We start from the raw sequence: 16,883 nt of genomic DNA, 5'->3' as shown, positions 1-16,883 counted from the left end.
TTCTCCAGTTTCGGCTTCAGACATTCATTGCTTGCATCACTGAGGGATGCATGAATTAGTTTCAGGAACCAAGTAGCAGCCACAAGTGGGAACCCATTAGGAGGTACATTAGTGCCAAGCTAAAACCCCAATATTGTGCTTTCCCAGAGTTCAGCTTTAACTATCACATGCAATATGTCATTTACCCCACTATAATATATATCGCTTTTCTAAATTTAGTCCTAGAACAACTCATTTAAATGTACCTTTAGAAAACGACAAGTCACTTAGCATATTTTCTTCCTTGGAAACATCAACAAAATAATCTTCAAAGCAGGAATCTGCAGCTGGGTGAAACGTTTTCAGGGATTCTGTCGCCTTCTGAATCCTTCAAAGAGACAAAAGGGAGACACTTCTGCTTCAGACAACAAACAGTAGAAATATTAAATAGGTAGGATATATCAACAACTGATTCCCCCAACCATCTCCTGGCTGTAACTCCTGACTAAAAGATACATATAGAGCATGGGTTTGTTGGTTATACATACTTTGGCTAATTCTTTTTCCTCCCCTGCGCTCAAGAATGATGTACTGGTGATAGATGGATCTCGGGCCCATAGCAATTCCAAGGCCAGCACAGGATTTGCTGCCATTGGTGAAGGAAACCTAGGAGAAACAGTAAAAACAAGGAAAAGAGGGCGCACCAACCTACTGCATTACCTGGGAGGTAGCTTTAGTGATTCCAAAATAGATGTATACATCTATTACTTCTAGTTACTTCTTCAGTAACAAAAGTATATCAAAGTCCAAAGCAACCTGGTCACCAAGTCAGCTCCCAATTGCAAGATAACCCTCCAACTGTTGGAGTCCTCTCGCGTTTGGGAGCAGACTTGGTGACCAGGTCTCTTTGGACTTTGATATGCTTTTTGTTCCTGAAGTTGTTTGTGAGTATACATCTAAGTCCAAAGAGACCTGGTCACCAAGTCGGCTCCCAAACACGAGAGGACTCCAACAGTTGGAGGGTTATCTTGCGTTTGGGAGCTGACTTGGTGACCAGGTTGCTTTGGACTTTGATATACTTTTGTTGCTGAAGTCGTTTGTGAGTATACATCCATTTTTAAAACACTAAAGCTACCTCCCAGGTAATACACTAGGTGCACACATTCTCTTCCAGGTTTTACAGTGTACAGTGCATCGAGAAAGTATTCTTCACAGCGCTTAACTTTTGCCACATTATGTTACAGCCCTATTTCAAAATGGATTAAATACTTTTTTTCCCTCAACATTCTACAAACAATACCCCATAATGACAACGTGAAACAAGTTTGTTTTGAAATCTTTGGAATTTATTTAAAAAAAAAAAAAAAAACATATGTAAATAAGTATTCACAGCCTTTGCCATGACATCCAAAATGGAGTTCTGGTGCATCCTATTCCCACTGATCATCCTTGAGATGTTTCCACAACTTGATTGGAGTCCACCTGTGGGAAATTTGGTTGATTGGACATTAGGAAAGGCATACACCTGTATATATAAAGGTCCCACAGTTAACAGTGCATGTCAGAGCACAAACCAAGCCATGAAGTCCAAGGAATTGTCTACAGACCTCCAAGACAGGATTGTATCAAGGCACAGATCTGAGGAAGGGTACAGAAACAAATTCTGCAGCATTGAAGTTCCCAATGAGCACAGTGGCCTCCATCATCCGTAAATAGAAGAAGTTTGGAACCACCAGGAAACTTCCTAGAGTGGGCCACCCAGCCAAAATGAGCAATCGAGGGAGAAGGGCCTTAGCCAGGGAGATAACCAAGCACCCGATGGTCACTCTGAAAGAGCTCCAGCGTTTCTCTGTGGAGAGAGAGAAGAACTTTCCAGAAGAACCACCATCTCTGCAGCACTCCACCAATCAGGCCTGTATGGTAGAATGGCCAGATGGAAGCCACTCCTCAGTAAAAGGCAAAATGGCAGCCCACCTTGAGTTTGCCAAAAGGCACCTGAGGGACTCTCAGACCATGAGAAAGCAATTCTCTGGTCTGGTGAAACAAAGATTGAACTCTTTGGCCTGCATGACAAAAGTCATGTCTGGAGGAAACCAGGCACCGCTCACCACCTGATCAATACCATCCCTACAGTGAAACATGGTGCTGGCTGCATCATGCTGTGGGGATGTTTTGCACAGGCAGGAACTGGGAGACTAGTCAGGATCAAAGGAAAGGTGAATGCAGCAATGTACAGAGACATCCTTGATGAAAACCTGTTCCAGAGCATTCTGGACCTTAGACTGGGGCGACAGTTAATCTTTCAACAGGACAACAACCCCAAGCACACAGCCCACATAACAAAGGAGTGACTACGGGCCATCTCTGACTGTCCTAGAGTGGCCCAGCCAGAGCCCAGATTTGAACATCTCTGGAGAACTGAAAATGGCTGTGCACCGACGCTCCCCATCCAACCTGATGGAGCTTGAGAGATACTAAAAAGAAGAATGGGAGAAATTGCCCAAAAATAGGTGTGCCAAGCTTGTAGCATCATACTCAAAACAACTTGAGGCTGTAATTGGTGCTAAAAGTGCTTCAACAAAGTATTGAGCAAAGGCTGTGAATACTTACGTACGTGGGTTTTTATTTTTAATAAATTGCAGATTTCAAAAACTAACTTCTTTCACATTGTCATTATGGGGTATTGTTTGTAGAATGTTGAGGGGAAAAAAATGAATTTAATCCATTTTGGAATAAGGCTGTAACATAACAAAATGTGGCAAAAGTTAAGCACTGTGAATACTTTCTGGATGCACTGTGCCTCCCTGAGGTTTGCATTAACTTCTAGTAAATACAAGTATATTTTCTCTTTAGCGCAACTCTGACATGGTTTTACTTTCTACACGTTTACACTACAATGTTACACATTACTTAGCCTAAGAGTATTGGTTTGTCAATGTTGATGTGGCTTTGCCAAAATAGAATTGATTTTTTTTTTCTCCTGTAGATGACCTGAGTTTAGTGCAAATTCCAATGCTGCAGCTTTAGCCAAAATTTGTGTCTACAGAAATTTGGTTCTATATGGCTTGCCTTCTTGAAGGCATAATGTTAAGATTTTTGCATTTAAGGATAGAGAACTGCAATTACAACCAGTACATTGTAGGTGCAATGCACAGGCTTCTGCACTATTATCTCCAGCTCTAGGTCCTTCTATTATGGGGCTGGAGGATGTCTGTCTGTAGAGGTCCTGACAACATTCATACAGGAAGAAATATATGGGGCAAGGTCATATGGAAGTTTAGGTTCTGAATCTTTTTTTGGCAAATTAGTTCCTGAAAAGTGTAGTATCCAGTAATAAATTAGTCCGTGTTTGGGGCTTCTTAAATCAATAAAATTTAAGTTTTGGATAGAATGGAGAGGGATTTAAACACCTGCCAGGATTTTGTTGTCCGTGTCCCCTGTTGGGAGATCCTAGTCCTAATTAGCTTTCAGTGATAAAGGAAAAGAAATTCCAAACTTCAGGTTGTCCCCTGAACTAGCATAGAGGGGAATCTTCCAAAGGGAACACTGGTTGTGGTAACCCTGGGGACAAGCAGAAATTCCCTCACATTGCAGGGGTTTCTTCTCACTTCCTGCTTTGGCAGGGACAGGAAGTAAAGGAATATATCCATAAGGAAACATTTGGCAAGAGAAAAAAAAAAAAAAATTGTCAGGGGTTTTAACCCTCCCTTACTCTATCCAAAATATTAATAAAAAAAAGGTTTTCGTTAAAGGCCTGTGTCAACAGGGCTTTCGGTTGACGTTGCTGGCATCAGTTTAAAATGCTTCTAAAATCATTTAAAAAAAAAAAAAAAAAAAAATCACTGACTGGTGTTTCTGATCTGCAAGTGAGCTCTTGACTTGCTTCAAGAAGGTTTTACATTCACATACATCTGTATGAGAATGCAAAAACTGCTTGAAGTGAAAAAAAGCCCATCAACACAGACCCTTCTTATGATTCTCCCACAGACTATAGCCAGGTTCCGCCCCCATCTTTATCTACTTGGTGACCAGCCCATTGTAGCTTTACTGCTACAGGGTGGCCTCTCTGTGCAGACATACATACGATTCTGCCTTTTTGGGTAGGGGGCACACGCGGATGTTGGCTCCCTCAACATGTCAATCACGGGGCCCCAGACAAAGATTCATGGCCGGGACCTGGCAAACGGAGCAACTGACAGGAGAGAGATCTATGAATGTAAACACCACAGATCTCTCTCATATCAGTGGGGATGTGCTGATGTTTACCCCCCTGAAAAGCAGGAAATAAAAACCAGATCACCACCTAGTAAAACAGTACACAACCATAACACAGTTAACCCTTTGATCGCCCTAGATGTTAACCCCTTCCTGCCCAGTACTTTATTAGTGTCAGTGGGGATGAAACAGTCAGTTCCCACCCAGTGTCAGAATGCCTGCTGTACTATCACAGTCCCACTATAAAGTCCTTGATCATCACCATTGCTAATATTTAAAAAAAAAAATTCCAGTATCTAATCTATAATATTGTTTGTAGACACAAATTTTCATGCAAATCAACTTAATATACACTTTTTGGGATTTTATTTTCTAAAAATATAGCAGAATTTGTTTCAGCCTAAATTTATGAAGTATTTTTTTGTTTTTTTATTGGATAGGTTTTATTGCAAAAAGTAAAATTATTTTTTTTTTTAAAAAAAACAATAAGGTTGGTCTTTTTTGTTTATAGAGCAAAAAATAAATAACCCAGTGGTGATTAAATATCACCAATAGAAAGCTCTATTTGTGTGAATAAAAACTATATACATTTCATTTGTGTACAGTGTTGAATGACCGCCCAGTTGTCAGTTAAAGTAGCAGAGCACTGTATATTAAATAAAATGGCTGGGTCATGAAGGAGGGTAAATCCTCCAGAGGGCAAGTGGTTGTTCTATCAAAAAGGTCAGTGCACGTACCTGGTGTACAGCTGTTTTGCAGTCTGAACAAAACAAGAGTGATCCGTTTCTTTTAAGACTTCTTGTGCGTAGCCCACAAGCCCATTATTCTCCAGTAGACCCTGGTATTCTTCCATTTGGTTCTGCAACTTTTCTAGTCGAGCAGACTGGGAATCCTGGATAGATTTCAGCACAAATGTTTTCCGCTCTTCTAAAATATTATATAGCTTTTCAAAGTTGTATGTTGCTTCCTCTATAGCGTGTTCTCCATTGCTCTGTAAAAAATAAAAAAAAATATAAAAAAAAAAATATATATATATATATATATATATATATATATATATATATATATATATATATATATATATATATATATATATATATATATATATATATATATATATATACACACACACACACACATATACATATATATACACATATACATACACACACACACAAAGTTCTAATTTCAATCAATATATTTCTACTGTTTAGTTTGATCTAAACAGAATCCAGATTACGAACCTGAAGTCCTCAAGACCGAGCACTACAGGTCAATTCAGACAAAGACAAAAAAAAAAAGGGGACGACTGATGAACATAAAACCCATGCTAACTAATCTTGTTTGTTTACATCCTGGAGAGACAAAATGGGGACAGGAGGAGAGAGCAGGGGGGGCTTTATGTAGAAAGTAGTTAGGAGGGCACAGAGTTTCACTTTAATACACACCGTTCTTTTAATTCAGCAAAAAGACTACACATACAGTTAGGTCCATATATATTTGGACAGGCACAATTTTAGTTTCTCAGGCATTTACCAAAACATATTCAAGCTATCGCTATATAATGGATATGGGCTGAAAGTGCACACTTCCAGGTTTAATTTGAGGGTATGTACATCCAAATTGGGAGGAAGGGTTTAGGTATTGCAGCTCTTAAGAGTAGCCATCCCCCCTTTTTCAAGGGACCAAAAGTAATTGGACAATTGAATCAAAAGCAGCTTCACGGCCAGGTGGGGGCTACTCTTATTTCCTCATCAATTAAGCAGGGAAAAAGGTCTGAAGTGTGGTATTTGCATTTGGAATCTATTGCTGTGAACCTACATCATGCGATCAAAAGGAGCTGTCCATGAAAGTGAAACAGGCCATTGTAAGGCTTCAAAAACTAAACAAATCCATCAGAAAGATAGCAGCAACATTAGGAGTGGCCAAATCAGTTTGGTACATTCAGAGGAAAGAAGAAAGCGCTGGTGAGCTCAGCAACATAAAAAGGCATGGACGTCCACGGAAGACAACAGTGAATGATCACAGGATCCTCTCTATGGAGAAGAAAAATCCATTCAAAACATCCAGACAAGGGAAGGACACTCTCCAGGAGGTGGGCGTATCATTGTCAAAGTCTACAATCAAGAGAAGACTTCACGAGAGCAAATACAGAGGGTTCACCACAAGGTGAAAACCATTCATAAACCTGAAGAATAGAAAAGCCAGATTAGACTTTGCCAAAAAAAACATCTAAAAAAAGACCAGACCAGTTCTGGAAAAGCATTCCTTGGATGGATGAAACTAAGGATTAAGCTGTACCAGAATGACGGGGGGGGGGGAAGTAAAAAAAAAAAAAAAAGTGTGAAGGCTCGGAACAGCTCATGATACAAAGCACCCAACGTTATCTTTAAAACATGGTGGAGGCAGTGTGATGGCATGGGCATGCATGGCTTCCAATGGCACTGGTTCATTGGTGTTTATTGATGATGTGACAAGACAGAAGCAGCCGGATGAATTCTGTAGTGTTTAGAGATATACTGTCAGCCCAGATTCAGCAGCAAACTTGAGTGGACGGCGCTTCACAATACAGATGGACAATGATCCAAAACATACTGCAAAAGCAACCCAGGAGCTTTTTAAGGAAAAGTGGAAAATTCTGCAACGGCCAAGTCAATCACCTGATCTCAACCCAATTGAGCATGCATTTCACTTGCTGAAGGCAAAACTAAAAAGGCTGAAAGACCCACAAATAACTGAAGACAGCTGCAGTTAGAGCCTGGCAAAGCTACAGAAAGAAGGAAACCCAGTCTTTGTTAATGTCCATGGGTTCCAGACTTCAGGTAGTCATTGCCAGTAAAGGATTCTCAACAAAATACTAAAAGAACATTTTATGATTATATTAATTTGATCCCCTGAAAATGGAGGGATTATAAAAAATGGTTGCAGTTCTTAAAATTTAGAGCTGTAGACTGTTTAACCCTTTGCCTGCCATGGTGTATTGAATACACCCCAGGAGATCCCAAGAGGATCAGCCACAGCATATGGGTTATATCCTTAGCAGTCAAAGAGTCAAAACAATGATTGATAATTTCAAGCTACCCACTTACCTCTGTGCGCTTTATCAAGATTTGAAGTTCAGAAATTTGGGTCTTAACTTGGCTTTCTTTGCTGATAAGATAGCTGATGCCTTTTGTAAGTTTTTCCTACAAATACAAATAGATGAAAATAAATGAAGGCCTCAAACAGCAAAACAAAGCGAACCACAAGATTAAAAAGGTACACTGGTTCTTAATGGATGGTTTTGATGTTTTTGAAAGGCAAACAAAAAACCGCAAGAAACATTAACAAGCATTTTATCTTTTTCTAGATTTTTTTTTTTTTAAACAAAATGTTACTCATCAGTCTAGGTCAGTGGTCTGCAAACTGTGGCACGGGGGCCAGATGCGGCCCTTTGCTTGCCTTTATCTGGCCCCTGGAGCTCTATTTCTCCCACTGACACCAACGATGGGAAACTTTTCCTTCCAGACAGATACCAACGATGGGACACAATTCCTCCAACTGACATCAAAGAAAGGACACAATTCCTCCAACACCGGGGCCCCATTCCTTCCACCAGCGCCAACGATCGGACACTATTCTTCCCACTAACACCAACAACTGGGCACTATTCCTTCCACCGACAACGGGGCACAATTTCTCCCATAATACTAAAGATGAGGCATTTTCTACTCCTACTGGCCACAGTCCAGCCCTCCTAATGTCTTAAGGACAGTAACTGGCTTTTTGGGTAGACAACATTTGAAAACAGCTGGATTTGGCAAGAATATCATCCTGATGAATGCAACAAACACCCAGGGGGTCGACAGTTTACAATAAATGACCAACCTAAAATGGCCCAGACACTAGATGCCAGTCACCTAAAACAAGCGAGAGCTTCTTAAAATAGAAATAAAAGCAGCTTGCATAAGGAAAAAAAATAATAAATCCTTTAAAGAATTTAGATCAAAAATGCAGTGCTAAAAAAAACAAACAAATATCCATAAATCTTACACAAAAATGAAATGCAAAGTGACAAGTGATAAATGATAAATCATGCGCCGAAGATGAGCGCAATAAAGTGACAATAGTGCGTTCTTATATTAGAAGATTTGCAGTAAGGTAAATGCACATTATAAATGTATAGCAGTCCATAAAATCACTTTTTCTTATAGGTGCCTAAATCATCCAGTGTCTGGGGATAATGGTCGCTTCTCACTGGAATTACATTAATAAGGTGCTCGTGACTTCTGTGGATTAAGGAAAGGTGTGCTTGCACTCACCAGACGCACAATATAATTGCGCATGTATATGACACTCAGAAGGGCACTAGTGGTCATCCAGGAACCGGTAGGAATGAGGCACTTCTCAGGCACTTAGTACACCCTGGAAACGGACTCCAGAGCTCTCAGTGGGACCCTTAGAGCAAACTGGGACAGCTCCTTGGTTTGGTCCTTGTGTCTCGTCTGGAGGGAGACACAGCAGGTGCCTCAGCTGGAGCTGCTTAATGGTGGATATCCATTGGTGCTGACCTGATTGGAAGCCAGGTGTAAGTGAAACCAAGGAGCCATCCCAGTTTGCTGTGAGGGTCCCACTGAGAGGTCTGGAGTCTGTTTCCAGGGTGTACTAAGTGCCTGAGAAGTGCCTCATTCCTACCAGTTCCTGGATGACCACTAGTGCCCTTCTGAGTGTCATACATGCGCAATTATATTGTGCGTCTGGTGAGTACAAGCACACCTCTTTCCTTATCCACAGAAGTCACGAGCACCTTATTAATGTATTCCAGTGAGAAGCGACCATTATCCCCAGACACTGAATGATTTAGGCACCTATAAGAAAAAAAGTGATTTTATGGTCTGCCATACATTTATAATGTGCGTTTACCTTACTGCAAATCGTCTAACATAAGACAAAGCAATATTGTCACTTTATTGCGCTCATCTTCAACGCTTTGATTTATCACTTGTCACTTTAGATGTCAGTCACCTGCCATAGAATTTCTTTTCTATTAAAAAAAGTGCAACAGTATTTCCAAAACAGAGTCACAAATGGTTGCTAGGGACCCCGCCGATATAACTTTTCTGGTTTTTAGAGCATGATAAAAGCACTATAAGTGATGCTAGCCACAGCTCAAAACCACATCCTACTTTTTTCTAGAACCATTTAGAAAATAAAATCAAGCCTTGTGGAGCCAACATTGTTGTGTATTAGTTTCAGATTGCACCTCTTGAACAACACTACAATTTATAGTGAAAGCCTAAGGGCATGTGCCTCAATGTATCAACCCATTTTCCCATTCATGTCCATGGAAATGCAAAACTTGCTTGATGCAGGTCAAATGCAACAATTAAGAAAATTTTGAGACTGTTAAAAACGGATGCCTTAGGCACTAGCCCAAAGCCACAGGCCTAATATATTTGATTGTAATAACCTCCTGCATTTAATCCCATTTTATAATCAGCACAAGGAGTAAGGTAAATTCTGGTATTAATGCATAGCAAACCTAATAAAACGAAAGTAAACCTGTCATGATAGAAATACAGAAGCTGAGCTCTTCTATGAAAGAGATTAAAAAAAAAAAAAAATAGCTCTGTGGCAGTCATGGTAAAATCGGCTTCCTTCAATGATCTGAATCACTTACCTGAAACACTTCTACAGATGAGAACTTTTGACATTTCACCAGAACTCCTGATGTAGGTCAGTGACTAACGCAAATAGATATGCAAACCAGCCAAGCAACCAATATTTCCAAGAGGAGCTCCATAACTTCTCTCATAAGAGGTTTACTTAAACTGAAGTCAGACCAGCATGAGACAAATCTATTGGTCACCACAGCTGCTGCTCTGTGTTACCTCCATCTTAAGGAATAAAATGGACAAAGACCTCTCCATTTTCCGCTTGCAAAAAATCTAGACCAGTCAACCCGTATTGACATTTACATATACACTTCCAAAGCTGCTCTGTCTGTATTTAGAAAAAAAAAATACCCAACCTGCAAAGAAAAGCATTGAGGGCCAATCCACACCAGTGCGTTTTGTAGTAGATCAAGGGAAGGACATCTAAAAAAGAATTTCCAATGTGTCCTATTCATACCATAGCACTGCACTAAAATGCAAAATGTATGTAAACAGACGTGAGCATGCATTAAAACATGACTAAAATGGATGGAAATGTACATGCATTTTAGCTCAAGGCAGTACGAATTGGCCCTAATGCTTACTAATCCTGCTGCCATGCCAACTAAGTCTGCTGCATTTAGAGCTCATTCACACAGCTGAAGTGGAGCTACATTGCTCTGCAGAGAACGGTTTTCTATGTGCCCTGTTCACACCACAAAGCTGCCTTGAGATTGGTTGCAATGCGTTGTGTAAAAATGCTGATATGCTGCATTTATTTGCAAAACACTGCACCTAACCTCATGTTCATGCCAGTCACTGCACTGTACACCAGCTATGGTACATACACTGCCCACACCCATTTTAGAACGCAGGTTGGTGTCCTAAAAAGGTATATTTGCCGAAAATTCTTCTACTGCGCTCTGTGGTTCCTTCTGTCATTCCTAAAGTACATAACTATGGTGTCTTGCAGTTACGTAGAAGCTGGACAATGATGCCTCAGCTTCATGGATGCAGATAGATTTTCAACACTGCCAAATGTATGAGAAACAGAAGACTTTCAGCAAATTTATCTCTGAAAGATCAGAGGATTTTGGCAGAGAAGGCAGTGGAATGACTAATGATATAGACTGGGCAATTCAGTTCTTTTTAACAGAGACAGTGCTGTTTTAACATAAGGCTGAATCGAAAGACCAGAAAATGTATAATTCATCTCAAACAGAACACTTTTGAAAGCTACAATAATGTAAGATAAAAGAAATGACTATTTATATATGTTAGAACAAAAAAAAGCTGAACACAGATGGGCATTTCTTTGTTGCAACTGATCAGGTATGAGTGATAAGAGCTACCAATGCAACTCCTACAGAAGTTTTAAACTGACCATCTATTAAATTGGTGTGTCATGAGACCCAACCAGCTACATAACCTCAGGGAAATTTGCCAACAGGGGGGAATCCCATTTACAGTATCATTACTCAAAGGTATATCCCAACAAACAGCACTTAGAGAAAAAATAAATAAAAAGCAGGAGGGACAACTAAGAACTTTAAATAGAGTTGGCTTTGTACTTGCCACATTCATACTGACAATGCAAAAACATGAAAAGAAAAAAACTGTTTTCATAACAATTGAGTGGTTGTATTTACATTGTTTAGCACAACATGACAATTCACCCCAATCTCATTTACTGGCAGAGGCAGACAAGCTCACCTTCAGTGTTTTGTAGGCATTACTCATTGTGGTCACTCTGTGGTTAGCATGTGCTCCAGCAAGTTTACACAAGTGACACACTGGCCTCCTGCAGATCTCACAGTACATGTTCACCTTTTCTGACTCATGTTCTGGACACATCAGCACCTGCAAACAAAGGAGAAATTTTAATTTCTAAACCATTACAGATACCGGTGTATAAATCTAAAGCAGATCTCACGTTCTGATTTTAAAAATAAATTGCCACAGCTTTTGAAAAAAACAAAAACAGTTTTCATTGCAATATGCTTCTTTCCAGTGGGGTCTACTGTGCCATTGGCTGCCAGTCCTCTTTTGGGTTGCTGCCGTGCCAGTTTCAATCGACTACTTGCAAGTCCAGGTCAGCATGAAAAAACCCTGGGACGAGGCCTGGGCACTGAGTACAATCCTGCAGAGATAGGACGATGTCAGCTCCACTCTCTGCCTTATTGAAGGCTACCCACTGCCACCATAGGGAGAAGAGGAAGATGACCCAGGAACTTCACATGATCAGTCAAACAAAAGCATCATTTATATAAGCTGTTCGTGAATAACCGCACCCTCATGTGAAGAGCCACATTACACCTTAAAAAAAACAAACACAAAACAAAAAAAACATACATCCGAGGAGAAAGCACTTAGGCCACCAACATCTTATAAATTCTCTACTGATCTTGCAATGCTTGTGACCAAAAAGGTACATTAAACAGGTACATGAATTAGTTGCAGGAAGCATAGTGTGGACACAGTATCCCTACCAAACAATCCAACCTCCGTAATGTTGGCTTACTGCTTCTGTCTACTAGGCCTATGTCATTACACAGCAGTCCCCTTATGGGGGGTTCTGGAAAAGCAGGTCCATGGCACCACAGCAGACAGAAGAAAAATATATTGCCAGCACACCAAGAGCTTCTTTTAATAAAACTACCTTTCCTGACATTTGTTGAGCATGTCACATACCAGAATCCAATGTTTTGGAACTATTGATCCCTTATGTGAAAGGGATAAAATCATAAGTTAAAAATAAATATTGGAGCCTCCCCACCCCCACATACATAGACATTTTTGTTTGGTTTTCGGACTCAAGCATTCTGAATTTTCATTTTGGTGCACCACTATTAGAAACTCAATGTTCCCCATCATTGGGCTGTCTAGCAGCTATGGAATCTGCCCACTGCCATCTGCTGTCAATCACAAGGAAGACAGACTTGGTGGAGAACTAGTAACTGGTTGCAGGACACTGGAGGCCTGGGTCCTAACAACCAATGAAATTAGTGCACAATATAACAATGATTATATATAATTCCACTCTAATAGCTCTGCCCTGTCCCTGAATACAAAGTCAGAGTAGGTCTAAAATTACCTCTAGTCTCGTTACCTATGAACTGGCAGTAACTTGCTGAATTTCAATGTAATAATTAGAGCTGCACTGAAAAAAAACATTTTGCACTGAAACCGAAAATTCAGGAGGCACTTGGCTGAAAACCAAAAAAAGGGGACAGTTTTTTTTTTTAAATATATATATAAAAAGAAGAAAAAAAAAAAAAAAAAAACTGTATTAGTCGGACTATCGTGAATTTAAAAGATACAATCCAGTAATGGAAAATAACTTACTGAAAGTAACAAACATTGGACAGAGAATAAAATGAAAACTATGAAAAAAAAAAAAAAAAAAAAAAAAAACTTAGAGGCATTTTTACATTTAATTCAATAGGAAGCCCATCTTGCCCTGAAGTCAACGGTAAGCCATTTTGCATTGAAGACAACGGGATGCAATTTTGTAGTGAAGTCGATTAGCAGCACCTTTTATTTTTTTTCTATCGGCAAAATGCCAGTAACCCCATTTTCGCCCAGTAATTTTCAGCGGCCAATAAATCTGTGCATCACTAAAGTAAAGATGTAATGAAATTAAAAAGGGACAATGGCACGTATTGATGTGCCATCCTGGAAGAGTTGGACTGCCTGTGCAACCTATGTAGGGCCCGGGTATCGCCTCATGCTACCAGTAGTGACATTGAACTCAGCCAAATGCTAAATTTGTGAAAAAGTCAGAAAAGATGAATAGGGAAAAAAATGTTAGTGGGCTCCACCTGTAAAACCATTCTGGTTTTGGGGGTCATCTCATAGTTGGCCATCTAGTGCACCTGTTAATTTCATTAACACCAAAGCAGCTGAAACTGATTAACAACCCCCTCTGCTACTTAACTGACCAGATCAATATCCCAGGAGTTTGACTTGATGCCATACTCTGATTAAAAAGTATTACTTTAATTATTTTGAGCAGCGTAGATTGCAAAGCACAGCAAAGTGATGTGTAGGTTGTAAATCCCCCCCTAAACCTTCCCTCCTAGCACAAAATTCTGTGCCCCCTCCAAATCCCCCTTATCACAAAACCTCTTATTCCACAACAGGGTTTGATTACTTCTCACAAGTTTTGCTGTGAAAGTCATCAAGCCCTGCCCTATCTGATCTGAGGATGATCCTGCGACTCCTGTGTACAGACAGGAGCAAGGGAGCACCGCCCGCTCCTCCCCGACTCTCCCCTTCTCCCTGTTATGTGAGGCAGTAAAGCAGAGGTGTCAAACTGGTGGCCCTTCAGCTGTTGCCAAACTACAAGTCCCATCATGCCTCTGACAGTTACAAGCATGACTCCCAAAGACAATCTTGCAATGCCTCATGGGAGTTGTAGTTTGGCAGCAGCTGGAGGGCCACCAGTTTGACACCCATGCAGTAAAGTGTTGAATGCCATCACTCTCTGCTTTTCTTCAATGTGTGGCATCTCATTCTGGATAACTTGCTCATCTCTCCTGTCGATCACTCCTCCACACACTCCATACATTCTGCCCAGCCGATCAACTGCACCAGTGCCTCAGTGTACTCATGCCGGCAAAACAAAGCTGTTGGGGCCACCCGACCTGTCCTTAGCAACTGCTGACGTCATTGGTTGGCAGGACGCGGGCAGCAGCGGGGAGGAGGAGAGAACCAGGAGGGAGGAGGTGTGAGCGGTGCTCTCTTCCTCCTACCTACAGGATCACTTTAAAATCAGATTCTACGTGGCAACAACTGTCTAAAAAGCAAATTCTATTTTAACTCTGTGCACCCTGCTTACTTATCACACAAAAAATGTACATTTAGTAGCACTTTAAAATACAGTGTAAAAAAAAGGAAAAAAAAAAAAAGAAGGAAGAACACACAGTAACTTTATATCCACTGACATTTAATATTTCACCTTCTACAATGTGATTTCCGATGTTACGTCTCCTCTATAGGTCATTTAGTCATTGTAAAATCCATATATGGCTCAGATATACTATGCTATCATTCATTTCAGGACACCAGCGGAAGAGATTCTAAACTTAGCAGTATTCATCTGCAGTAGAGGAGTCAGGAATTTACAGCACAGACAGCATGTGCGCTCTATTACATACGTAGCTCTACCTAAACACACAAGTGTTCTAGAACAGTGTGCATGTCTCATTCTGATTTACTTCTAGACAACCAGGAGTTCTCCAGTTGATGAGGAACCAGATGCTCCAGCATACCCTCACAGTTGGCAATAAACCCTTTTACATGACATGCAGGAAATGGAACCAGGTCTATTTCATGCCCCCCCGATTAAAGCTGGGTAGTATGAGAGTGTTCGTTTTATTCAGATTTTTTCAACACCATAACTGACAGATGTTCTGCACCAGCATTAAGCTTTCAGACTGCTAAATGTACAATACAAATTGTATGAGAGCAAATGCAGGAGTTACAATTAGAAGTCATTCTGCTTCTCATACTCTTTTCAGAGCTTTTTTGGCTGCTAAACTGCAAATGAGCAGTCAAGGCTTTTTTCAGCTGGAACGCCGTTCCACCATCTATGGCTCAGGCCTTCAACTCCATGCTCACCACCGTCACTTGTATACACAGAAGTCCGGCTTCTGTCCTTACAAGTGACAGCTGTGGAAGAGGGCTGAACTCTGTACATAGTGCACCCCTGAACACTGTACTCTGTGTAATCCCTCTCAACTCTGCACTCTGTACGTAAGGCACTCCTGGTATTTAATGCCCCTTTATGACCCTCCCACTGTTAGTGAAATTTGGCCAAAGCCACTATTTGATGCAGTTTGGAAGGTATGTGTTGGGGGAAGGGTGGTTATGGTGGGGGGGTTGTGGTGGAGTTCCTGCACCTGTTCTGAGAAAACAAGCCCAAAACACAATTGTACAGCAAGGCCTCATTTAGAATTGTGGATGGGAGATGGGTGGTAAAAATGTGCGGATGAGCCCCTTAAGCTGCAACAGGCAGCGAAGGAGGGCATTTACATGGTGCAACTGCAGCTTAGTCGGTTGACTCGACATGTAGTGATCGCCAGTGGTGTATTTAGGTTTTGTGCTGCCCTAGGCACAACCGACAACTCCCCCTTCCTCCACCCATGGAGAGAGAATGACATTGACCAACAACACCCCTGCCACTGTTCAATATATGTAATGCTTGAGAGGACTGTCAGAAACTGCAGACAAAAAAAAAAAAAAAAAAAAAAAAAAGAAGGAATGGAGAATCAAAGTGTGGACATGCAACACGTTTGGCTTGGGATATGAAGCAGAAGACTAAACAAAACTGGAAACAATTCTAGTACCCTAATCAATGTTCCCACTACAGACTGCTGAGTTTCAAGGACTGCAAATGGTAAACCAAAGGGCCACCGGTTGACCATCAGGGGTCTAGGAAACCACAGCAAATATGCAACAAGAGCTGCCTGTGCCATTAAAATGTTAATCTTTGTTAACTGCAAAAAGGGGTCAATAAAGAACAAAGACATTTACGAAGATCTGCCTAAAGCGAACCTGAAAACCTAAATTTTTTTGTTTAACAAAATTTTCTTAATGTTAAAAGGGCACTTTCACAGGACCATGGGATTAGGGCATATGGCCATACAAGGTAAAATAATGTATTTGATTCACCCAGGGGCCACAGCTTCTACATAATTGTGCCCAAAGATATGCATTACAAAATACGCAACATATGGCTAAACACATGAAAATGCTGGTACTTAACTTTACAATCAGAAAAATTATATTCACACTGACATTTAGGTACTTCTAGCTCCATGCAGCTTATTCTGCATTACATGTCTGATGGACCGCCCGGGTGCCTCTGCCAAACAGTTCCTCCTGCCCTCCAAACCCTTCTAGCAAGCCAATGGCTAATACCAGCCTTTTACCCCAAGCATCATACACGAACAAGATGTTGAGGTCAAAACCAAAGGAATAAACAGAAATACAGGCTTTTATACACTTCAGAAATAGGGGCAGTCACCACATGAACAACAAAAACAAATATTA

General features: G+C 40.7%; 1 protein-coding gene across 3 annotated transcripts in view; it reads right to left on the bottom strand.

Moving 5' to 3' along the window:
• The window catches only part of TRIM36 (tripartite motif containing 36), a 145,355-nt gene that overhangs the window by 10,486 nt on the left and 117,986 nt on the right, over positions 1 to 16,883 (bottom strand). For all 3 annotated transcript variants that reach the window (XM_089684726.1, XM_089684723.1, XM_089684725.1), the window contains 4 exons: positions 11,541 to 11,687; positions 7,284 to 7,379; positions 4,932 to 5,185; positions 246 to 367 (listed from right to left, as the gene is read on the bottom strand). In XM_089684726.1, the coding sequence (XP_089540852.1) occupies positions 246 to 367; positions 4,932 to 5,185; positions 7,284 to 7,379; positions 11,541 to 11,687 (619 nt within the window). The remainder of the gene's footprint in view (positions 1 to 245; positions 368 to 4,931; positions 5,186 to 7,283; positions 7,380 to 11,540; positions 11,688 to 16,883) is intronic.

The sequence above is a fragment of the Staurois parvus genome, unplaced genomic scaffold (genome assembly GCF_062004578.1).
Source record: "Staurois parvus isolate SC_StPar_1 unplaced genomic scaffold, SC_StPar_1.0 ptg000354l, whole genome shotgun sequence".
Lineage (NCBI taxonomy): Eukaryota > Metazoa > Chordata > Amphibia > Anura > Ranidae > Staurois > Staurois parvus.
This window is presented reverse-complemented; position numbering and strand designations above follow the sequence as displayed.